The sequence below is a fragment of the Tachyglossus aculeatus genome, chromosome X4 (assembly GCF_015852505.1).
Source record: "Tachyglossus aculeatus isolate mTacAcu1 chromosome X4, mTacAcu1.pri, whole genome shotgun sequence".
Classification (NCBI taxonomy): domain Eukaryota; kingdom Metazoa; phylum Chordata; class Mammalia; order Monotremata; family Tachyglossidae; genus Tachyglossus; species Tachyglossus aculeatus.
The window spans coordinates 17,977,890-18,003,119 of record NC_052098.1 but is presented as its reverse complement, the minus strand read 5'-3'; the positions used below and the strand labels follow the sequence as shown (position 1 = coordinate 18,003,119).

The 25,230-nt window shown below is 43.1% G+C and overlaps 1 protein-coding gene across 1 annotated transcript in view; it reads right to left on the bottom strand.

The window, feature by feature from the left end:
* SLC1A1 (solute carrier family 1 member 1) overlaps positions 1–15,160 on the bottom strand; it is an 80,222-nt gene extending 65,062 nt beyond the window's left edge. Inside the window, exon 1 of the mRNA XM_038769850.1 lies at positions 14,993–15,160. Coding sequence (XP_038625778.1) covers positions 14,993–15,083 — 91 coding nt within the window. The 5' untranslated portion in view covers positions 15,084–15,160. The remainder of the gene's footprint in view (positions 1–14,992) is intronic.
* Between the last annotated feature and the right edge of the window lie 10,070 nt (positions 15,161–25,230).

Below are 25,230 nucleotides of genomic sequence, written 5' to 3'. Positions count from 1 at the left end.
CAACTCTCACATTCAGTCTCAATTAATCAGTCAATCAATCAGTGGTATTTATTGAGCGCTTACTGTGTGCAGAGTACTGGACTAAGCGCTTGGGAGCATTCAGTACAACAGAGCTGATAGATTTGTTCCCTACCCACACTGTTTACAATGTAAAGGAAGAGACAGACATTAATATAAAAAAATCAGATCTGCACATAAGTGCTTTGGGGATATGTACATATGTGACAGATTAGTCTGTCACTAATGTGGCAATTTTTTTTCCTCCACATTATTTCCTGGACCAGCCAGGAGATGAGTGATTGTATTAACATGGTAGCAGTTTGGATGAAGAGGAAAGGGTGGATTTTAGTGATGTTGTGAAGGTGGGACCAACAGGCTTTAGTGACAGATTGAATATGTGAGTTGAATGAGAGAGGGGCGTCCACGATAACACCAAGATTATGGAGTTGTGAGACAGGAAGGTTGGTGGTGCCATCTACAGCGATGGAAAAGTCAGGGGGAGGACAAGGTTTGGGTGGAAAGATGAGGAGTTCTGTTTTGGACATGTTACAGTTGAGATGACGGGAGGACATCCAGGTAGAGAGGTCTTGAAGGCAGGAAGAAATGCGAGCCTGCAGTGAGGGAGAGAGATCAGGGCTGGAGATGTGGATTTGGGTATCAACTGCATAGAGGTGGTAGTTAATAAATAATAATTATGGTGGTATTTGTTAAGTGCTTACTATGTGCCAAGCAGTGTTCTAAGCGCTGGGGTAGATACAAGGTAATCAGGTTGTCCCACATGGGGCTCACAGTCTTAATCCCCATTTTAAAGATGAGGTAACTGAGGCACAGAAAAGGTAAGTGACTTGCCCAAAGTCACACAGCCGATAAGTGGCAGAGCCAGGATTAGAACCCATGACCTCTGACTCCCAAGCCCGTGCTCTTTCCACTAAGCCACGCTGCTTCTCATGGAAGTGAATGAGTTCTCCAAGGGAGTTCTCCAAGGTTCTCAGTCTCTTAAGGCACTGAGAATCTGTGCCAAGGTTACATTATAGCGCTAGTTGTTTGTGCAGTGTCCCTCAGACACTCCCGTCGATGCCAGTAGTGTTCCTGCTGGGGCATGGACTACAACAGGCAAGTAGACGCACAGGGGTGTAGTACATGGCACAGCGCATTCAAGAATTTTACGTACACAACCGGTATTTGACCCCACCGTAGTACTGATACTGTGCCGTAGCACCACAGACAAGCAGGCTATTTGCCAGGATGGCTGCCTCAGTAGCCCCTGTAGTCTTCACTGCCCACATCAGACACAATTCCCACTGAGCCGTCCTACCTCTAGGTGGTTCTTTGGTTAGAAACCTTCGCTGCTGTCATAACGCCAGCGAGGACCTCCTCTGCTTCTAACTTAAAAGGGTAGTTATAGTACTCACCTTCTGTTTTCTCAGCAGAAAACAACAAATTCATTGGTTTCAACCTTTGAAAAGTTTCTATAAAGAGATGAAGTTTCTGGGCCTTTAGTGTTGGAGAAATGGCCTCTCCTCTCCTCTCGTCTCCAGTTTCTCTTCACAACTTCATTGACAGGAAAGGATCTGTAGGGCATCAGGTGGGTGCAGGGACGAGGGTTGGGACCAAAATTTATAAGAGAATATGACAGATGCTACTCCCACCCAGAGTGCTCTGTTTTACCCACCCCCTTCGTATTTGTCCACAGGAGACTTAAGAAGTCACTCTTCGAACTCTACTTCAGCTAACTTTAGAGTCACATGGCTGAAAGTGGGAAGGAAATGCATGACTCATTCTTTCCCATTTGGCAAATTGAGAAACCCTTACCTGAAACATATAAAGTGATGGATTAAACAATTGTCTGGGGAGCCATGAGTAATGAAAGGAGAAAAAGAGATCAAGGACATCTCCCGCTTTGAAACTCCTTGGGAATGGTGCTTTTTATTAACTGGATTCTTTAAGATCCTGTGGGTGATCAGATAGCTCCATTTAAGAAACAAGACCCCAGGCAGAAAAATTTACATATTCACATAGAAGTCGGTCCCTACAAGGATTTCGGTGCCAAAACTGTGATTAAATTCTGCAGTCTTAATCCCTTGCCTGCACTGTATTCCAACAGTTTACAATACTCTGTAAAGAGGGTCAAGACTCCTGGCAATCCCCAGTCCTCTTTGGCCGGTGGGGAGGGGGACAAACTCAAAACTGAAGTTCCAGATCCCGCCCTTCCTTCTCCTTGATAATAGTAATAATAATTATGGTACTTACGTGCTTACTGTGTGCCAAGCACTATTCTAAGCACTGGGGTAGGTATAAGTTTATCAGGTTGGACACAGTCCCTGTCCCACATGGGGATCCCACTCTTATCCCCATTTTACAGATGAGGTAACTGAGGGCCAGAGAAGTGAAGTGACTTGCCCAAGATCACACAGCAGACATGTGACAGAGCTGGGATTTGAACCCAGGTCCTCTGACTCCCAAGGCCCGTGCTCTTTCTACTAGGTCATGCTGCTTCTCCTAGCAAACATGAGGCCAGAGAGGAGATATTGTCACAGCACGCCTGGAGAACTTGTTCTATGCCCGAGGCTCAGTCATGTCTTGAAAGTACCGTCCTTGGGACATGTGCTGGTCACTCTGGAGAGGAAGTACTGTAGCGCACTGAGCTAATTTCAGCAAAAATCACTGCATGGGCAATAAGGGCTTAACCTGTGTTAAGTTCTGAGTGCACAAACAGGTTACTGAACAAAGATGGAAATGCCATTCCAGCTCCTCCATAAAAAATATATTTCTCCCTTTCTAAAAATGATGATAATAATAATAGTCATCATAATAACATTTGTTAAGCACTTACTATATGTCAAGGACTGTCCTAAGGGCCGGGGTAGATACAAGTTAATCAGGTTGGACACAGTCCCTGGCCTGTAAAAACACTAGGCCAGGTTTCTTCTAGGAAAATAGTGTAGATTCAAAGAGAATCCACACTCCCTTTCTGTCCCGCTCCCAGAAACAAACCAGAATGGCTTACCATCTTTAGATAATGCTCTTTGGCTGCTTCCCACTCAAATGCTAATCAGTAACTCCCTTTGGCTCCATAGAGAGCTGAGCCAAATAAGTAACTTCTGAAGTACAGAAGTGAAAAATTGGCCTAGTATAGACCCTTGTTTCACAAGTTTAAGAGAAGAATGCTTTAGATAAAGTATGGGATGGCCCCATGTCTACCATTCAGTTTAAAGCCACACCAAGAGAATAGAGGTTATTTAACCTGGACTCCATCATACCGCTGGAAAGTAATTACTTTAATTACTTTCCTTTCATAGATGCAGTCGTTTGTGGGATTCTTGATCTTAAACTAGGCCCAACAGACCTTTAGTTCCTCGGGCTTTCAGAACTACTTTCAGCAGTCAACTCCTTAAATCAGGCATTTTCAGCCCCTGTTTCTGTTAAATGAATTTGCATTTTCCAAAGTGAAATGAATGTTTTCTTGGCACAGGGGAGATCCAGCAGCTAATAGTGAACCAAATCTACCTCTAACTTACTCTGCCCGGGCTTCTAAACTGCCCCGTTAAATCTCAAGAACCGAGAGCAGGACTGTGGATTGGAAGTTTGAGGATCAACACTCACCTGTCAGTCCCAACAGGAGATGTCACCGTTGTACCGTCATCGTTGGCAATCCAGGAATGAGTTCCTCCATGGACCTCCATTTTTGGGTGAGCGTTTGGTCATTTTAAGCTTTATGATTTCAATGGTCCATCGAATTCCAAGATAAATCCCAATAAGACACAGTATAACAGGATTGTTTACTTCATCTCTAAGTGGCCACTATGCTGGAGGTACTGGACAGAGCACACATGACATGATCCCTGGCTTATAGGAGCTTTTGAGGGGCCACACAGACTGATATGGATTGGCTTTTCAAGTGAATTTAATATTTTATTACTGTGCAAGAACAATATTGGTATGGCTGTGCAATGAGGTTCCACGATGAGTTTGGCGGATTTTGCTGTACAAAGTGTTAATCAGGCAAAATCCTTCTAGATGATCCCATAAAGCAGTGCTTTAGAAAGCTACCCGATTGTTTCACTGCGAACTTTAAATTATGAAGTTGCCGGACCTTCAGAGCAGGAGGTGGTGCTGGAGAAGAGGGAGGTGGGACTTTGAGCTGAAAGTCATATGACACAATCATATGACTGCCAGGGGCAGGAAACAGACCAGGGCCGGGCACTAGGGTGGCATCAGATGGCATCATAGGACTGGGGGAGAGGGAGGCGGCGCCACGTCAGATCGTAGTTCAACCCCTTCTCTTCGGGTTTGGTAGAATTGCTAGGACTCCCAATCAATTTTGTAAACCCACCAAATGCCACAGACCCTTCTAATCGAGGCTTCAAAGGGAGATGTGAACCGGAGAGCAATTTCCCTCCTTCCCCTCTCTTGTTCTCCAGTGGAAGCATGAATCTGCCTGTTTCCATGGGGAGAATTGCTGTCTGACCAGACAGCTGCAGTCACTGTCCCTCTCTACTCTGTGCCCTCCTAACATGGCTTTTTGACCCATGCTGTTGTCCAGACAGGGAGATGCCCCCAGATGACAGAATGTGGCTGTGAGGGTGAGCCCCAGGCACACAGCGACAGCTGGCAGAATTGGGCACAATGAATGAACTTGAACATTGCACATTTAATCAGAAACATCAAACTGGGAAGGTGGGGGTGCCTTTCTTTCTTAAAAAGCAGCATTCCCTGTTTCTCTTGCGGTTACTTGATTAATTGCTGTGTGTTATGAGAGAAGAATTGTTGCTTTTCTTTTTGTTGTTCTGGGAATTAGATCTCTGTTGCTTTTTAAGAAACGCTGGAAAATGATCATTGCTTGGTGTTTCCATCTTAAATCTGAAATGCTTGTAAATTCTCGCATAAATTAACTAGGTCCCACATGCTATAGTGAAATCATACATGAATAATGACAAGTAGAATTATCCTGGCAATAGCACAATCCCTAATTTTCAGATATTATCCCCATTTCACTATCCTACCGCATTTCCAAGTCAATTCTATCACTTTGTCTACAGTCCCCTCCCCCTAAGGGGCTCAGGATCTTTCTGCTTATGCTGGGGGAAAACCCGATCCAGCCCAAGTGCCACTTTGGTTTAGACCGGATTTTCAGGCAACCCCGACACATACCCCTGGAGCCAGAGCTGGGTCTGGAACCACTACATTGCAGTTTCAGATCTGGGCAGCCCCGAGGGACTCCAATCTGGGAAAACCGGCTCTGTCTCTCGCAGATCCGGATTATTTGGAGGGGCCCCCAGAGGGTGGATTAGTTTCCGGGCACTGCAGTGGTTCCAGTCCATCTGGGGAGGGTCCTTGGCAGCCAGGACCAGCCTGGGGGACTTCCTGGATCTAAAGTTCCAGAGTTCTCGGAACCAGTTGATCTTCTGAAGGGCTCCAGTCCAGATGTAGCCTGGGAGCAGCCTCACCCTCCTAGTAGAAACAGTAGGACTGGTACTTACTGAGCACCTTCTTGAGGGCAAGGCATCGTACGAAGCACTCGGAAAAGTACACCTAAAGTTGAAGACATGGTCCCTGCCCACAGTGAGCTTACCAACTAATGGAGAGACAGACCAAAGTATTTTCAAATGGTGGGGGAGGATGGGGGGGGAACTAAATGAATTAAGGATCAGGTAGAGAGTTTAACAAACAAACCAGGTTCAGCTGGAAGAATAAATCAGAGTAATTGAAGATACAACTGAATATAAATCTATACACGAGTGTTGAGGGTGGGTATAAATAAATATGTAATTGCTAGAGGTGCCTGTTAGGTAGATATTACTTGGGAGGTTGGGAGTTTATCAGGGAAGCCTTGTTGAAGGAGGTGGGATTTTAGGAGGACTTTGAAGATAGAGGGGCTGAATTCTGGTGGATTTGGGGTGAGGGCATGGCCTAGTGGAAAGGACACTGGCCAGGGAATCAGAGGACCTGGGTTCTAATCTCAGCACTACCGCTTGCTTGCTGGCACTACCACTTGCCTGCTGTGTGTCCTTGAGCAAGCCACTTAACTTCTCTGTGCCTCAGTTTCCTCATCTGTAAAATGGGGATTCACATCCTCCCACTTAAGAGTGTGAACCCTATGTAGGGCAGGGACTGTGTCTAACCTATCGTGTATCTACCCAGTGCTTAGTACAGTGCTTGGCACATAATAGGTTTGTAACAGACACCATCATTATTCATTCATTCATTCAATCATATTTATTGAGCGTTTACTGTGTGCAGAGCACTGTACTAAGTGCTTGGGAAGTACAAGTCGGCAACATAAAGAGACGGTCCCTACCCAACAACGGGCTCACAGTCTATTATTAGGAAAGTTCCAGACCAGGGGCACTGCTTGAATAAGAGGTCAAGAGGTGGGTGAGTAGACAGCCGGGTATTTGTGAGGGAGTGAGCTTGGAAGGAAGAAAGGGTTTGGGCTGGGGAGTAGTGGGTGAAGGGAGGTGATATGCACAATGGAGAAAACAGTTGGAAAGCCTGGAAGCCTATGGCAAGGAGGCTTTGTATGAGGTGGAAGGAGATGGGCTATTGTTAGAGGTTTCTAGGGAGTGGTGAGACCGATGCTGAGCTTCATTTGTGGAAGATGATCCAGACAGCAATGTGAGATATGCACTAAAGGCGTTCGAGACTGGAGGCACTGCTGAGGAGTCTAAAATTACAGCAGTCCAATCATGACATGCTGAATGTTTGAACCGGGTTGGAGAGTCAGATTTGGGAACTGGTTTGAAGGAGAATTGGTAGGATTTAGCATGTGAATGCTGAATGACCCAGGGATAGGGGAACGGAGACTTCAGGGCAAGTCTCCAAGAATGTTTCCTAGGCCTACATCTCCAAAGCCATCTTGGAACTGGGAGTGCAGATTCTGGGGTGCCTCCAAGGAGTCCAGTCATTTAATTCTGACAAATTATCAGGCAATTTTTACATCCCATAAGGCCCATTGAAGTGGTTTGGCTCCTTCAAGGTCCCCAGGAAGTCAGTGGTAATACTGGGAACAAAACTCTGGAGTTTACTGTCCTGGTCATGGGTTCTAATCCCGGCCCACCACTTGTTCGCTCTGTGATTTTGGGCAAGTCACTTAACTTTTCTGGGCCTCAGTTACCTCATCTGTAAAATGGGGATTAAGACTGTGAGCCCCACGTGGGACAACCTGATTACCCCAGCGCTTAGAACAGTGCTTGGCACTTGGAAAGTGCTTAACAAATTCCGCAGTTATTATTATTATTATTATTCTCTGTGCCTCAGTTCCCTCATCCGCAGAATGGGAATTTGATCCCTGTTCTCCCTCCGACTTAAAATGTGAGCCCCATGTGGGACCTGACTGTCTTGTAACTACTGCTGAGATACCCCTGAGAAGCAGCATGGCCTAGTGGCAAGAGTTTGGGCTTCGGAGTCAGTGGATGTGGGTTCTAATTCCACCTCCGCCACTTGTCTGCTGTGTGGCCTTGGGCAAGTTGCTTCACTTCTCTGGGCCTCAGTTACCTCATCTGAAAACTGGGGGTTAAGACTGTGAGCCCCACGTGGGACAACCTGATTACCTCGTATCCACCCCAGAACTTAGAACAGTATTTGGCACATTGTAGGCGCTTAACAAATACCATAATTATTATTATTACTACCCCAGTGCTTAGTACAGTCCTTGGTACATGGAATTAATGAATTAACAGATGCTATTGTTATTATAATTATTATTGTTAAAATGAAGACACTTAGTTTTACCTTATACCACTGTTAGCATCCACTACATTCCCATTCCTACAGCCTTCTTTGTTCTCAAGATATGCCTAAGGGCTAAAGATGCCTGCTTTTAGGTTGAAACATGTGAACAGAGATTAACCCCCTCCCCTTACTAAATGTAAATTCTTCACCCCCTCCACTGCCCCCTGTAACAGGCGTGCTGCAACTGTTTTGCTTGATTTTCCTCCTTCCCTGGTTTCTTCTGGGCAGGCCAATGCCATTATTGGTGTGATTACAAAGGAACTTTACTAATATTGTATGCCTGAGCATGTCACTGAGGGAAACTTGTGTAGCGGGGATTATCACTCTTTATTATTGTATTGTAGCTTCCCAGGCGCTTAGTCCAGCGCTCTGCACACAGTAAGCACTTAATAAATACGATTGAATTATTCACTAGACTTCTATTATCTCCCAAGCTTCAGTTTGAACTTTAACCAAGTCCTCTTTTCCCTCATTTCCAACCACCTTTGCTTTTATTATCACAATAGCTCTAGGATCCGGCTCTTCCACTTCCCACTCTGAATAGACTTCTAGGATCTGCCCGTTTCCCCTAAAACTCCCGCATCTCACTAATCTCTTTCACACTGGCTACCATTGCTTTCCTGTTCTGCCGAATACCGTCATGAGAATCTTCACATGAATGCTCAGGCCCCGACATTTGATAAACATGGCACTAGACAAATCCTCTTAAAGCAGTCATCGGCAATGTACCTGGACTGAGGGTTACTGAGTGATGAAACCCCCCAAGCTACATCCATCTGATAAAGAGTGAGCACAGTTACCCCTGAATTGCTCCAGCTAGCTAATCCCCCTGCACATAACAGAGTCAGACACCTGATCCATCAATGATGGTATTTCTGAAGTGCTTACTTGATATCAGGCTCCTTGCTAAACACGGGGCAGATACAGGACAACCAGATCGGACATGCTCCCTGCTCCCCACGGGGCTCACAATCTAAGTGGAGGGGTCAGACGCGAGGAAAAAGAGGAATAAGCTACCAACAATTAAAAAAACAAAATTAACAAGTGAAGAGCAGTTAAATCAGGATGTGAAGGGGACATTCCTCAATCCCCTCACCGCTCCAGGCCAAAATGCCTAGTTACAGATGGAGCAGCGCCCACGGCATTCTAGCAGTCAGTAAGAGGTAGAACCTGAGGGAGAGTGAGAATTGCTTTTTCCAAATTGCAAGGCTGAGTCCAGAGCTTAGAGATCACTGGCCTTGGGCCGCCTTCAAATAAGAAGGAATTACAGCACACTTTAAGCTTACATTTAAAATATTTTTGAAAGAAATCTAATTTGATAAATGTCCATTTTCATAGAGTTTGTGAACCAGCATGCAACAATTTTTCGTTTAAACGGTATCATGTTTTCCTTAATTTCAAGGCTCTCTGATGATAAATCATGAGCAAGAATGAAATTCTTGGAGTTCATGGAACTTTGAGCACATCTTTCCCGTAAAGTACTGTAATAACTATTGAATGGTTTTCTTGAACCAATAGAGTTACCTGGAAATTGGATTCCTCCCGACGGTCCTAATCCCCTCTACAATCTCTGAAATTACTGATCTCAAGGTACAAAACTTAACTATACATTTTTCACATAATATTCCTTTTCTGAAATGAAAGAATAGTACCTCCCAGAAATAATAGGCAGGAGATATGCACAACAGACAGAATGAAGTGGTCTTTAAAAGTGTTGGGGTTCCCGTAAATAGCAGTACCAATAAAATCATGTAAGACTCTTTTACCTGAGCAGTTACTTTTACCCCTGAATGATTGGATAGTTTGAGAGCATAATGATTAGCTCTTGAGAAGTCTGCAGCATTTTGCCATTTTGTTTTGAATCATTTCCTTCTCTAAGCAAAAAACTGAGTTTATGCCTTTATGCTTTTAAAAATCAAGTACTGAAACGTACATACTCGTGTTTTGTTTGGATCACTCGCATCAGTTTCAGAGTCAGATAGTGTGCCAAAGCAATATTTATTCGGGAGTTTTTCTATTCATCAAGCGGGCAACCCACTCAATGCATATATAAAACATCAAATGGACTATTTGTTGCAGAGGAAAGATATACACACCACCCACAAATGGAGCCAAAAATGAGAGTACAATAGAACAAAAATTCACAATCCTTGGGACCAAACCATGAACAGATTTGAAATTTTGGCAGATTTGAGATATGAACCACAGATTATGGTCTAACCTGAACGAGCCAACAATTGATAAGTAGTGAGTGGGGAGTGGCTGTGGCTATGGAGCAGTCCATTGATTCACCTGAATTTTCTATGGTTTTAGTTGCTTTGATAAGCATGCTCTTTATACAACAAAGGGTTGTCAGAACCCTTGTGCTTATCCGAGTCTAGTTTCTGCTGAAAAACAAGTGGTCTGATGAAGATTGTGTTAGTGTATATTTTCAATTAAACATTGATTTGCTAAGAAGAAGAACTGTCACCTAGCAGTTTCTCATGGATATTGGGAAACTCCTGCTTGAGCTATTTTAAGTGCACACAGCCTGGAGGCTTGGTGGGGGTAGAGGGGAATGTGGAAAAAATGATCTTCAAAAGTCCATTTAGTCTACGATTAATATTTTTTGGGTGCTCCCTCCCACTCAAAAAATCTAGAGTCTTTAAAAATATTTAATTTTCCTAAAATAGTGTGTTAGCCTTCTGGAGAGAGAGCAACTTCCCCCCCCCACCCCCGCCCAACAAACCTCAACCTTACTAAACTAATGTGTCCTAGGCAGGACCAAACAGAAACAGATTTGACACATTTTAGAATTACCCTTCGGTTCAAAAGTGACATAATATATATGCCCATGGAAAAAGGTCCTTGGAAAAACTACTAGTCATTCCTAAAGATCAGTTTAGAAAACTAAATCAGGAGGCAATAAAATAATTAAAAGTCTTCCCCAGGCCTGTTACTAATTAATCAGAAAGTAGAAATGCCAACAAGAAAAACCCAGGTAAAATATTGGTGGCGGCACAACAGCCCAGCAGGGAGGGCCCAGAGTACTTCCATCCTGTAAAGGCTCAGATCAACCAATGCTATTTAATTTAGTGCTGGGAAAGGGTATAAAGGTGAAAATTAGGCATGGACTCTGTCTCTCTAGGGGTTCGCCATCTATGAAGTAGACATGATCCCTGCCTTCCAGGACCTTACAGTCGAGTGGAAAAATGACTGTACAAGGCATCAGGTGAACTTAAAAAAAGCCAGCCTTACTCCTACCATCCTGAACACATATTGTTCCCACTAAATCCTTAGCACGTTTCATTTCCAGGGGTACCAACGCAGTCTGGATATTTTCCCTGGTTCAGATGAAATCAAGGCTTTTTTGGTGAATCTGTTCGTTATAAAAGCTAAAATCCACATAAAACTCTTTGATAGAATCTGTTTATTTTGTTAGGAATTTTCACCATGGGATGCCTCCGCCCCCCCCCCCCCCCCCCCACCAGTCCCTCAAATTTCACTGATGTTACTTATTTATCTTTTTTCATCACCGACCAGTGGTTCCAGGAAGTAGATGTGAGACTGCAGATCTCAGCAGGTCAGTCAGTCAGTCATTCGCTGGTATTTGTTGAGTGCTTACTGTGTGAAGAGCACTGTACTAAGTGCTTGGGAGAGTACAATATAACAGGGTTGACAGACTCGGTACCTGCCCACGGAGATTTTAGTCTAGAGATCCTATGTCAATTTTCAAGAATGCCCCATTTAAAAAAAAATCACCTTATTTGGTATTCTAAACTAACAGAACCAATTTTAGGGGTTGGCAAAGTATGAGAGCACCAATTTTAAGGGGATGGCAGTTTGATCAGAGGCTCCTGACATTAATAAGTGATTGGGCTTTGGTGGTGGGGTGGCAGTTGAGAGGAGCTATTGCACCACCTCAAGTAATTCTGTTCCTTAACCCCACCTCTCCATTTCTCCCACTTCCCACCGGCTCAGAAGCCACTTCAATCTAAACCTAGACTGGGAGCCCGTTGTTGGGTAGGGATTCTCTCTATCTGTTGCCGAATTGTACTTTCCAAGTGCTTAGTACAGTGCTCTGCACACAGTAAGTGCTTAATAAATAAAATCGAATGAATGAAGTAGAACACAGGACTGAGTGGCAGGAGACCTGGGTTCTAATCCTGGCTCTGCCACTTGCTACGTGACCTGGGGCAAGTCATTTAACCTCTCTTTGTCTCAGTTTCCTCATCTGAGAGTGAGGATGGCTGTGGGACAGAGATTGTGCCAGTGCTTAACATGTAGAAAACAATAATTGCGGCATTTGTCATTAGGATCGTGAGTTTGAGTGACATTCCCGCGACAGCTAAATATTTAATACTTGCTCAGTAGACGCACATTCGCTTATGTGCAATGTAGTGGAATGGGCCCCAGATGTAAGAGCGTAATATGCATTGAGCGATTGAAGCAGTAGGGCAAGAGAAATTAAAAGACTCAAACCCATTAAGCATGGCTACTCCTGCTCCTCTTCCACAACAGTCTGTTGTTTCCAGATACGAATGGGAAAATGCATGACAGTAAACAGAACCGCTATTCTTGTCTTTGAAACCAATAATAATAATAATAATAATAATAATGGCATTTATAAAGTGCTTACTATGTGCAAAGCACTGTTCTAAGTGCTGGGGAGGTTACAAGGTGATCAGGTTGTCCCACAGGGGGCTCACAGTCTTAATCCCCATTTTACAGATGAGGGAACTGAGGCACAGAGAAGATAAGTGACTTGCCCGAAGTCACACAGCTGACAGTTGGCGGAGCTGACATTTGAACCCATGACCTCTGACTCCAAAGCCCGTGCTCTTTCCATTGAGCCACACTGCTTCTCTATAGAGCCATATTTATTGAGCGCTTACTGTGTGCAGAGCACTGGACTAAGCGCTTGAGAAGTCCCAGCTGGCAACATATAGAGCCAACAGTGGGCTTACAGGCTAGAAGGGGGAGACGGACAACAAGACGTATTAACAAAATAAAATAAATAGAATAGTCAATATGTACAAGTATAATAGAGTAATAAATCCGGCACTCATTTTTTCTTTTTAAGATGGTATTTAAGTGCTTACGTGGCAGGCACTAGACTAAGTGCTGGGTAGATCCAAGCTAATGAGGTTGGACACAGTCCACGTCATTCATTCATTCAATCGTATTTATTGAGCGCTTACTATGTGCAGAGCACTGGACTAAGCGCTTGGGAAATCCAAGCTGGCAACATATAGAGCCAACAGCGGGCTTACAGGCTAGAAGGGGGAGACAGACAACAAGACGTATTAACAAAATAAAAGAAATAGAATAGTCAATACGTACAAGTATAATAGAGTGGTAAATCCGTACAAACGTATATACAGGTGCTGTGGGGAGGGGGAGAGGAAGGAGCGCTTAGAACAGTGCTCAGCGCTTAGAACAGTGCTTTGCACATAGTAAGCGCTTAATAAATGCCATTATTATTAAGGAGGTGGGTTTTGGCCGCACGTTTTGGGGCGGGGAAGCGGCCAACCAAGACCCACTAGGGGTACCAGGCTTTTCCCGGAGGTGCTGATTAAATGATGACCACCACAAGAGAAAAGTTTAATATAGAGGGAAAACAAGTGGGGCACTCACTGAAAACACGTCAACTTGGAATCACAACCATTTCTGATTTATGACACTGGGAACCGTTAACGTTTTAACAGGAGAAATCACACAATCCTCTGCCTTGCCAACTGAACGAGATGCGAGAAGTGAATTATTTAACACACACCGGCCGACGAACAAGCAAGAGGCCTGTTCGGTTTAACAGAGAGAATCAATTACTATAAAAGTGAAAGGGCACTTGTACGTTCCCAAGAGCCCAGTGTAGTGGTCAGCCAGCACGAGGAGCTCAAGAAATGCTGCAGGAAACGAAACAAAACAAACTTGGCTTGGCTGAGGAGCAGGAATGTCTTCTCGGCAAATAATTGGCATGAAAGGATTATGCATGTTAGGGATGCTCTGACCCCTCCTCGTGCCCCCACAGGTGGATCACTCCGGCACAAGCCAGGAAGGGTTTCGGGTGGCCCGAGAGGCAAGAGGGGATTTTTCTTTTTTATTTTTTTTTAGTCTCTGGTGTAAAGAGAGATAGATCTGTCCCCGGCCAGTGCTCCTACATGGGCGCACACACGCTTCAGTGTCAGCACCGGGGCCTTTCCTTCCAAACCCGTTTCTCACCTCGAGATCGTGACTCGAATCCCGCAAATATGCCATTTCCCGTCGAAGCTCTTTTATTCATTCATTCCTGTGCAGCTGCTTCCCGGAATGGCGATTCGGAAAAGCTACCCGCCAGGGTGTTTTCCTCCCCCCCCCCCTCCCCACCCACCCTTTTTCTTTTTAAAGATAACACATTCATTATTGGCTTTGCCTCCAGACACCACGGGCCGGGCCGGATTCCCCCCTCTTTCTCTCCTTTCTTTATCCCCCTTCGCCCTTTCTGGTGGAATGGGAATCGGAGGAAAACCCAAAGCGGCGGAGGGGGGACAAAGGACCACCGACATCGAGGCTGTGTGTGTGTGTGTGTGTGTGTGTGTGTGTGTGTGTGATCTATTTCTTTTATTTTGTTAGTATGTTTGGTTTTGTTCTCCATCTCCCCCTTCTAGACTGTGAGCCCACTGTTGGGTAGGGACTGTCTCTGCATGTTGCCAGCTTGTATCATCATCATCATCAATCGTATTTATTGAGCGCTTACTGTGTGCAGAGCACTGTACTAAGCGCTTGGGAAGTACAAATTGGCAACATATAGAGACAGTCCCTGCCCAACAGTGGGCTCACAGTCTAGAAGGGGGAGACAGAGAACAAAACCAAACATACTAACAAAATAAAATAAATAGAATAGATATGCACAAGTAAAATAGAGTAAGAAATATGTACAAACATATATACATATATACAGGTGCTGTGGGGAAGGGAAGGAGGTAAGATGGGGGGGATGGGGAGGGGGACGAGGGGAATCATCGTATTTATTGAGCGCTTACTGTGGGCAGAGCACTGTACTAAGCGCTTGGGAAGTACAAATTGGCAACATATAGAGACAGTCCCTGCCCAACAAAAGAGTGGGCTCACAGTCTAAAAGACTGTGTACTTCCCAAGCGCTTAGTACAGTGCTCTGCACACCCAGTAAGCGCTCAATCGATACAACTGACGGACTGATGGATTGTGTGCGAGCTCACCCCGTGCCACATTCGAACAATATCCCGGCCGCCCCCCCCCCCCCGCCCCGCCGGCACAGTCTCACCTAAGGCCACGGAGAGCACCGTGGCGAGGAGGAGCCAGTTGTTCTGCAGGAAGCGCCTGCAGTCGCATCCCTTCCTCGGCTTCTTCCTCATGGTGGCGGCGGCGGCGGCTTCTGCGGCCGGGCCGGGCCGACGGGAGGGAGGCGACAGACCCGAGGCGGGAGGAGACTGTCGTTTATGCGCCTCACTGCAGCACCTCCCAAGCTCCGGTGTGCTCTCTACTTGGCCTTTTTTGTTCCTGGCCGGAGCCCGCCCCTCCCCGCCCCGCCTCCTCCCTCCTCCCCCCCCCCCCCCCCCCCCCCTCCTGCGGGCGAGAGGCTCTTTGGCCCAACTTGCCTCTTCTCGGCTCCCCCGTGCCCAGGTCACGCAGCCCCTCCGCGCCCCCGCCCACTCCACTTCATTTCCCCCTCCCTGTGCCACCCGGCAGGCCGCAGGAACCCGAACCCGATCCTCAGCTGGGCGTTGGGCCTGGACAGTTCAGGGATGGGGGAGGAAAACGAGGCAGGATGGACCACCCACCCGGGGCTCCCCGTCTCAATCCCCCTTTTACAGACGAAGGAACCGAGGCACAGAGAATCAATCATCAATCAATCAATCAATTGTATTTATTGAGCGCTTACTGTGTGCAGAGCACTGGACTAAGCGCTTGGGAAGTACAAGTTGGCAACATCATCATCATCATCATCATCAATCGTATTTATTGAGCGCTTACTGCGTGCAGAGCACTGTACGAAGCGCTTGGGAAGTACAAATTGGCAACATATAGAGACAGTCCCTACCCAACAGTGGGCTCGCAGTCTAAAAGGGGGAGACGGAGAACAAAACCGAACATAGTAACAAAATAAAATAAATAGAATAGCTATGTACAAGTAAAATAAATAAATAAATAAATAGAGTAATAAATATGTACAAACATATATACATATATATAAGAACATATATATATGTATATATAAGAACATATATATATATATATACATATAAGACCATATATATATATAAGAACATATTATATGTTCTTAATATGATGCACCTCTTAGAATCAAGCCAGATCCAACAGAGATCATTCAATCATTCGATTGTATGGAGCACTTACTGTGTGCAGAGCACTGTACTAAGCACTTGGGAGAGTACAATATAACAATAAACAGATGCATTCTCTGCCCATGAAGTCAATTCTCCAGAAAAAGTTGGAGCGAGTCTAGTATGGAAAAAAAAAGGGAAGGGGAGAGAAGAGTCAAAAACCTACTTAAAGTTTGTGCTAAAAAGTCAAAAAGAATCAATCAATTAATGGTATGTATTCATCATCAATCGTCATCATCATCAATCGTATTTATTGATTTTACAGATGAAGGAACCGAGGCACAGAGAATCAATCATCAATCAATCAATCAATTGTATCTATTGAGCGCTTACTGTGTGCAGAGCACTGGACTAAGCGCTTGGGAAGTACAAGTTGGCAACATCATCATCATCATCATCATCAATCGTATTTATTGAGCGCTTACTGCGTGCAGAGCACTGTACTAAGCGCTTGGGAAGTCCGAGTTGGCAACATCTAGAGGCAGTCCCCACCCAGCAGTGGGCTCACAGTCTAAAAGGGGGAGACAGAGAACAAAACCGAACATAGTAACAAAATAAAATAAATAGAATAGCTATGTACAAGTAAAATAAATAAATAAATAGAGTAATAAATATGTACAAACATATATACATATATATAAGAACATATATATATGTATATATAAGAACATATATATATATACATATAAGACCATATATATATATAAGAACATATTATATGTTCTTAATATGATGCACCTCTTAGAATCAAGCCAGATCCAACAGAGATCATTCAATCATTCGATTGTATTGAGCACTTACTGTGTGCAGAGCACTGTACTAAGCACTTGGGAGAGTACAATATAACAATAAACAGATGCATTCTCTGCCCATGAAGTCAATTCTCCAGAAAAAGTTGGAGCGAGTCTAGTATGGAAAAAAAAAGGGAAGGGGAGAGAAGAGTCAAAAACCTACTTAAAGTTTGTGCTAAAAAGTCAAAAAGAATCAATCAATTAATGGTATGTATTCATCATCAATCGTCATCATCATCAATCGTATTTATTGATTTTACAGATGAAGGAACCGAGGCACAGAGAATCAATCATCAATCAATCAATCAATTGTATTTATTGAGCGCTTACTGTGTGCAGAGCACTGGACTAAGCGCTTGGGAAGTACAAGTTGGCAACATCATCATCATCATCATCATCAATCGTATTTATTGAGCGCTTACTGCGTGCAGAGCACTGTACTAAGCGCTTGGGAAGTCCGAGTTGGCAACATCTAGAGGCAGTCCCCACCCAGCAGTGGGCTCACAGTCTAAAAGGGGGAGACAGAGAACAAAACCGAACATACTAACAAAATAAATAGGATATGTACAAGTAAAATAAATAGAGTAATAAATAGGTACAAACAGCCCCTTCCTTCCTCTCCCCCTCGCCCCCCTCTCCATCCCCCCATCTTACCTCCTTCCCTTCCCCACAGCACCTGTATATATGTATATATATGTATATATGTTTGTACATATTTACTACTCTATTTATTTATTTTATTTGTATATATTTATTCTATTTATTTTATTTTGTTAGTATGTTTGGTTTTGTTCTCTGTCTCCCCCTTTTAGACTGTGAGCCCACTGTTGGGTAGGGACTGTCTCTATATGTTGCCAATTTGTACTTCCCAAGCGCTTAGTACAGTGCTCTGCACATAGTAAGCGCTCAATAAATACGATTGATGATGATGATGATATGCAGGTGCTGTGGGGAAGGGAAGGAGGTAAGATGAGGGGGATGGAGAGGGGGAGAGGAAGGAAGGGGCTCAATCTGGGAAGGCCTCCTGGAGGAGGTGAGCTCTCAGTAGGGCCTTGAAGGGAGGAAGAGAGCTAGCTTGGCAGCACGAGCGGCACCGGGGAGTGGGTCTTCACCAGACAAGTGGTACAGTCGGGATTAGATCCCATGACCTTCTGACAGTGCATACACCACCACTACCCGAGGCTGCTGCTCCATGCCTAGAGGGCCCATCCCCAGCCTGGGGTGTTCAGCACTTAGAACAGTGCTTTGCACGTAGTAAGCGCTTAATAAATGTCATCATTATTATAACAGGAGCCCTGTTATAATGGTAGCTTGGAGCCCTGTTATAATGGTAGCTCGGAGCCCTGATATGACTCCGGCATCCAACCCGCCCCCGTAGTACCCCACAGCACTGCTCCCTTTGGGTTGGTGTCCCTGTGCAACCAGAGAAGCCCATCAACCCTTTCCCTGGCTTTCACGTTTTCCCATTCCATAGGCTATGTGGCAGGCAGACCCCCCACCCCCCACCCCGCCAACTCCAGGCTTTGAGGATGGGTGGGTTTAGATAACCATAGAGGAGGCTGGAGAGTCTAAAGCCATTGACTTGGAAACTTTTTTGGTTAAAAAAAAAAAACCAAAAACCAAAAAAACCTCCCTTGGCCTCTGATTAAATTTCCTAGATCCCATTTCTGTTTTTATATTAAATTACCGCTCCTTCATGTTGCATAACTTTAAATTCTTTAACTTCTCTGAATTTCTACCTCCACTTCCCCCTTATCTCTTGCTCCATATCTTCTAGCTCAGCAGTTTTTCTCTCCCCCCCCCCCCCCTTCTTGAACCCTTATTCCTTTAAGTCACTCAACCTTTACCACCCTAACCGGGTCCTGGGAACATTCTATAAGCCTCAGTGACCCCTTCACTGTTGCTTGAAAATTCTTGTTCAAGCAATTAAAGGTACCGGGACAGTGCCTATATATATATATTACTTGTTTAGCATCAATCCAGCACCAAACACGTGTGCTAAATTAATGTCATTCGAGGACCGAGATGGATAGAGCAAATGATAACAAACCAGAAGTCCTGGGGCCCACTCTTAACTTTGTGGCTGGTATCCCCTGAGAGTGATTTAGGTTTATCAGACTGCTCCCTCTGTTGCTGTAGCTGTAATTTATTTTATGGTCTATCTCCTCCTTCTAGATTGTAAGGTCCTGGTGGACAGGAAGCATGTCTACCAACTCTGTTGTATTGTGCTCTCCCAAGCGCTTAGTACAGTGCTCTGCACACAGTAGGTGCTCAGTCAATACCATTGATATTGATTGCCCTTGAGACACTGCATGTAAGAAGTGGGCAGGGTGAGATAAGACAATGAGAATGTGAAATACCATTCAGAAGCATTTTTTTTTATTCTGAGGATTCCCTTCCTCCATAATCCATATATCCTGACTGAAATAATCTTTTGGGGACAATAGTCAAAAGACAGTCACCAGGTCTGCATGAGATGAGTAATTTGGGGGAAGATTTTTCAAGTGAAAAATGATCCTTCTAGTTTGAATCTCATTCTGCATTTTTGGGAAGAATGTAAATGGGCAGGGGGTGGGGGGAAGTGTTTCGAGAAGTCATATCACTACTTCCATTTTAGAACCCACTCTGGGAACCCTGCTGTCATCTTGTCTGTTTGATTGACAGATTGCGTTTGTGACCAAAGTCCTTGCCCTGTTGTTAGGTCTCATTTTTGGCTGTCTTGATGGCTTGTTTTGGGACTGGTGGGGTGAGTTGGAATGGGGCACTGGGATGGTTTTTCTTTATAAGGTGAAAGGAGTAAGTGTAGGAAGAGTCATACAGGGGAAAAGAAGAAAAAAACTAGAGATGTAAAACTTTTTGTTGGGAAAGTGCGAAGGCAAACAACAGTAACTAGAAGGTTTAACACTCTAGTGGATATTATTTGTCTTTGAAGTTAACAATCAATGAAAAAGAATGGGGGCGATCACACTATTATGTTCTTGTACCGAATTAACTTGGTGCCTGTGTCATAGCCTAGTCTGAGAAATGCTGCCCTTTGGATAATAGAGTACAACAAAAGTTATGTTCTCAGAACAAAGAAATAGGTTTCAAGTTTTGCTTCATTTCATCTTCTGAATGGGAGGACTGGAAGAGGCAGTTCTGAAGCACAAATCAGGAGGAACCTAATGTTTGGATCACGATCCTCAGATATCGCAAGATGCAGCATTTCCTAATTCCCTTTTAGTTGGAGGGGAAAGAGAGCCGGACAGAGCTTCAGGATATTTATTTTGCAATGAGCACTGTTTTTTGCCCCACGTAGATATGTCTGTTCATCATCTTTTTCATTCTTTAAGCCTTTGTGGAGTTTATTATGTGCTTATTAGGTACCTTACACTGTGCTAAGTGCTAGGGTAAATACAAATTAATCAGGTTGGAGGCAGTCTCTGTCCCTCACAGAGCTCACAATCTAAGAAGGAGGGAGAGCAGGTTTTCAATTTTTTCATTTTTCATTTTTTCAGGATATGTTCCCCATCCATACATGGTGCTGAATGCCTGCCATTTACTTCTATGTGAAGAAAGAGACTTCAATTTTGCCACACAAAGGTCCAATTGATAGTTTTCTAGGAACTCGTAGGCTACTTGAACTTATTCAACAACTGGACTGTAAAGGACTAGGAATTTTTAAAATAAAAAAATAATAAGTATAATCAGCTAATTGGATTTCTTAGTAATACAATATGCAGTTGACCTAGTTTCATCCTCAAAGTATGATTGCAGTGGTGGGCTCAGGCACACTTGCCAGAAAACAATCTGTGATCATTGGGAAAGACGGTTGTTATATCAAGATACTTTATTAGTGTTCTCATTTAATCTTGCAGTCCTATTTGGGTTTAAAAATTAATCTGCAACTCATATTGGCATCATAAACCAAACTGTAAAAGAATCTTGATGCAATAAAACCTTCGGGATCAATCTGTTTGAGCAAAAGCAACAGCCCTGAAAGAGAGAAGGCTTGAGGATTTAGCTGGGAAATGGACTTTTCTTTCCTTCTGAAAGAAACTTTGTGTGGGACTCATAGTGCTCATTATCTTTTACTCGTAAGGTGAGGAAAATGAACTAAACACCTAACACAGTTTTGAATGCGAAGCAAACAGTAGGGGACACAACATCATGTTGATTCACTTAAATTGGAAAATGTCATAAATGATTTAAAATAAAACCCATCAGAACGCACCAGAGGGGAGTAGAAGAAAACACAAGATGGGAATCAAGAAACTAAGTAGCATGTCAATATTTTGTTTTAATACAGTTTTATAATAGAAAGAATGACTACCCCTTTTTATTATCAGTCCCTGCTATCAATTATGTTTTCTCTCATTTAAAAATATTTATATGGAATTTTCAACATTTCCATAAATTCTACATGACTTGAGTCCTCATTAGCTCTAATTGATAATATACATTGACTTGCATTTGGTATATCTATGAAGCACCGTACTATATAATTATTTGACATAGGTACTTAAATTGGATAGATTGTATTGAAATTACCTTACATTTGTAATGACTTACCAAGGAAAGGTTTTCTAAAATATCTTGATTTCCCCAGGCCTTTTCAATATAACATCTATTCAAAAATCAACCATCTTTGTATTTTTATGAAAAAGTAGCCACTATTCATATTTTTCATTACATTTCACTAGATTAAGGAGCATTTCATGTTAATCAATCAATCAATCAATCGTATTTATTGAGCTCTTACTGTGTGCAGAGCACTGTACTAAGCACTTGGGAAGTACAAGTTGGCAACATATATATATTTGTTACATATCAAAAGGCATATTCTGTACACAGAGTCTTTGGCAGAATCTATTTGTTCCATGAGTCAAACATTTTTTAATAGCCTCTTCAAAGCTTAATACCCATTTTAGGGGGTTGCCAATAAATACTGATAAATATATTTCATATCAGACATATAACCTATACAGTACCCTATTGGCCAACCCCTTTTTCTATGTTTCTCATCACTTTGACCATGTTTTCCCAGCTGAGTTGGACACTGGTAGGGATGAATTAGGTAAATCAGTCAGTCAGGATACCTGAGTTCTATTCCCAGCTCTGCCCCATGCTTGCTGTGTGACCTTGGACCAGTCACTTCACTTCTCTCTGCCCCAGTTTCCTCATCTGTGAAATGGAGATACAATACCCGTTCTCCCTCCCTCGTAGACTATATTAGCCCACAGTGCTCTGCACATAGTAAGCACTCAATAAATATGATCGACTGTGGGGTGAAGGAATGATTTCTTCCTCCCTTGCTGAGTAAGACCCAGTGATTGAGCTCTCCCAAGTTTGAAGGTTTACTGAAGAGAAGATAGACTTTTTTAGGGACTCACTGATACATATTAATGCATATCAAAAATTAAAACATTCTTAAGAACTAGAATCTGGAACTATTCTAACATCAGTAGTTCATTTGAGAGACTGGATGTTTTAGTACTTTTGAGGAAAAACCCTGACACTAGCAATGTAACAGATTTGTTCAATTCTTCCTACTTGGGATGAATGAGGTTGATTTTGTGACAACCCTCTCCAAAAGTAAAATTATTTTTAAAAACTTGTCTTGAAGTTCCTTGACAGAAGCAGGCAAAATGATGGGAACAAAGGCATGCAGTATGCTTAATATGTAAAAAAGAAACTTTTAAATTGCATATGACTGTTTCTGATTTTCACTGTGCCTTTTTCTTTCTTTATCTCCCCTACTCCCACTTTTTGTCCCCCAGCTCCCTGGCAGGGCTCTTTTTTTCATATTATTGCTCCTTCAGAATTTTCTTGTAATTACTAGCAGGAAAAGCTGGGGGACTACCACTATCCTTTGAGTTCCTCATTGTTTATCACACTGAAGAAATTAGAATTGGAATTAGAAATCATAACTGAAGAACAACATCAAAATGACTATTCTTCCATCCTTCATAACCCTGAACTATGGGACATCCGTCACTTAACCTCTCAAATTCATAGTTTCCCCATCCATAAAAAAAAATACAATAATATTTTAGTGTCTGTAAATAGTGTTATGAATCCTTCTTAATTCATTCAACATAAAGGTAATCGGTTAAAAATGGAATTAAAATTAAAGTAAATGACCATAATATCTTATGTATTTAATTCCTTATGGCTCTTTTAAATCTGAATTTAACCATCATATTGAATAATCCACCCAGAATTAAATTGGTTGCGAATTAAATCTAGACTTGGTTCAAATGTGGTAATTTGCTATATTTGTATCAGCTAACTCTGTCTAGAAAGAGATCTTTAGAGCTATTGATGAATAGAGTCTATTATTTTATCTTGCTATTTTAGAATGAGAAATTGGCTATGATCCTGGAACTAGATGCAGCTTGGCAGTACCTACTCTTCAGGATGCTAAAAACTGAACCTGTAATAAAAAAAAACCAGGAAAATGAAAAAAAAAAGACCATAAATATATCCATTCCCCTTGGATTGCTTTAAAATTTGGGGAATTTTATAAGAAAGACAAGCAGACCTGGGAAAACAACTGAGAAAACTAATGCTATCAGCAATTAGAAATGGAATAAGTCCTGTACTCAAAACACGCATGCGTGTGCACATACACGTGCACACGTGCATAAAGTGATGGGGTAGGAGGGACGGGCAGACGAGTCAAATTTGGAAGTCCTTGTCTGATTTAAAAGCACTGTTAAATATTCAATTGGCCCCGGTGATTTTTTCAAAGTGGTGCCATTCGTTGTTATACGTGAGTTTGTTTTCTCAGTGTTCAGCTACAAATGGTTTGGCTTGAGTGCTGTCCATGGTTCTGTCAACAGAGTTAAATGATCACAGCTCGGTTTTAAAGTTTTTTTTCTTTTGACAAAAGTATCAAATTGTAATGTATTTCAGGTGACATCCAGTGATTAAAGTCATCTACTCTCCAAGGAATCGATCAATCAATCAATGGTATCTGTTGAGTGTTTCCTATGTGCTGAGCACTGTGCTAAGCACTTGGGAGAGTACACTACAACAGAGTTGGTAGACATTCCCTACTCACAACCAGCTTACAGTCTAGAGGGAACAGTCACAGCTCAGAAATTGCTTTCTCGTAGATCCCCAAATCTGTCCTCTGGAGCGATTCCCTTTATGGATGAGGCTAATCCTAATTCTATAAGAAGGTGATACTGTGGGAATGGGGGCAGTAGTGGGATGAATGCTGGGGCCGAGGTGGATTGGGTTTTGTCAGAGGTGGGTTTGGACTGAGACTCTTGGACTAAACCATTACCACTCAAAAGTAGTTCCAATGCTATAGGTCCTAGATTATCAGGAGCTTCCAAACAAAGCACGGCCCAAGGCAGGTCAGTGCTGGGAATTCTGTGACCAGACTCTCCTGCCCCTGCTCCTGTCCAGACCTGTGCCTTGGGCCTAGTCCAGGAGCCAACTGATCTCTGGCAGCAAAGAGTGGTGAGGTGTCATTCAATTGGCAGCTTTCGCTGCAAAGTCAGTTCACAGTAGAGGAGGGTTGATTCTCCAAGCCTATTCCTTCCTATGGTTCTTTGGGAAAGGTGATAAAGCCATTAGATGGTCAATTTCTCACCGAGAGGAATAATAGAAGGTGACAGAAATAAATGTTAGCCACACACACATCAGTTAGCCACATCAGTCACACACACACACACACACACACACACACACATAACATATATATTTCTGGTTTGAAGATTTCTTACATGACTGAGATTGTATCAGTGTGTTTGAGTGTGGCTGATAAAACCAGTGCATGACCGACCTGTATCATGTGCCTATGAAGATTGCCTCTTGCTGCATTGTAGCATTTGAAACTCACAGTGCTTGATTTTATTTTCATTTCTCCCTCCTGCAGTCACAGTCTTCCTGAAGCCTCTGCTGCAAAACAGTTACCCCAATTATTTTTATTAATCATGAGTCTACCTTGTCTTATATCACTGTCTCCTAACTTGTCAATTGCTATGCCACAGTGTTTGAGACTTTGCTTCATTGTATCTTTAATGCATTTTTTCTTTGTATGTCCTGTCCAGTGCAGGTGTGATGTGTATTAGACACACTCCTTTGGGGAGACAGGGGCCACCTTGCTAATGTACCTAGAAAAAGAAACAACAATCAATCAATCAAGCATATTTATTGAGCACGTACTATGTGCAGAGCACTGGACTAAGAACTTGGGAGAGTACAATACAACTGAATTAGCTGACATGTTCCCTTCCCATAATGAGCGTACAAGGAGCCCTTCACCAATTCAGGTACTCAAAAAGAATAATGATGTGCAGTCTGTACAGTTTGTCTATTAAAGACCTTTATAAAATGTGGCTCAGAAATTGATAATGATCCTCTTCACACCT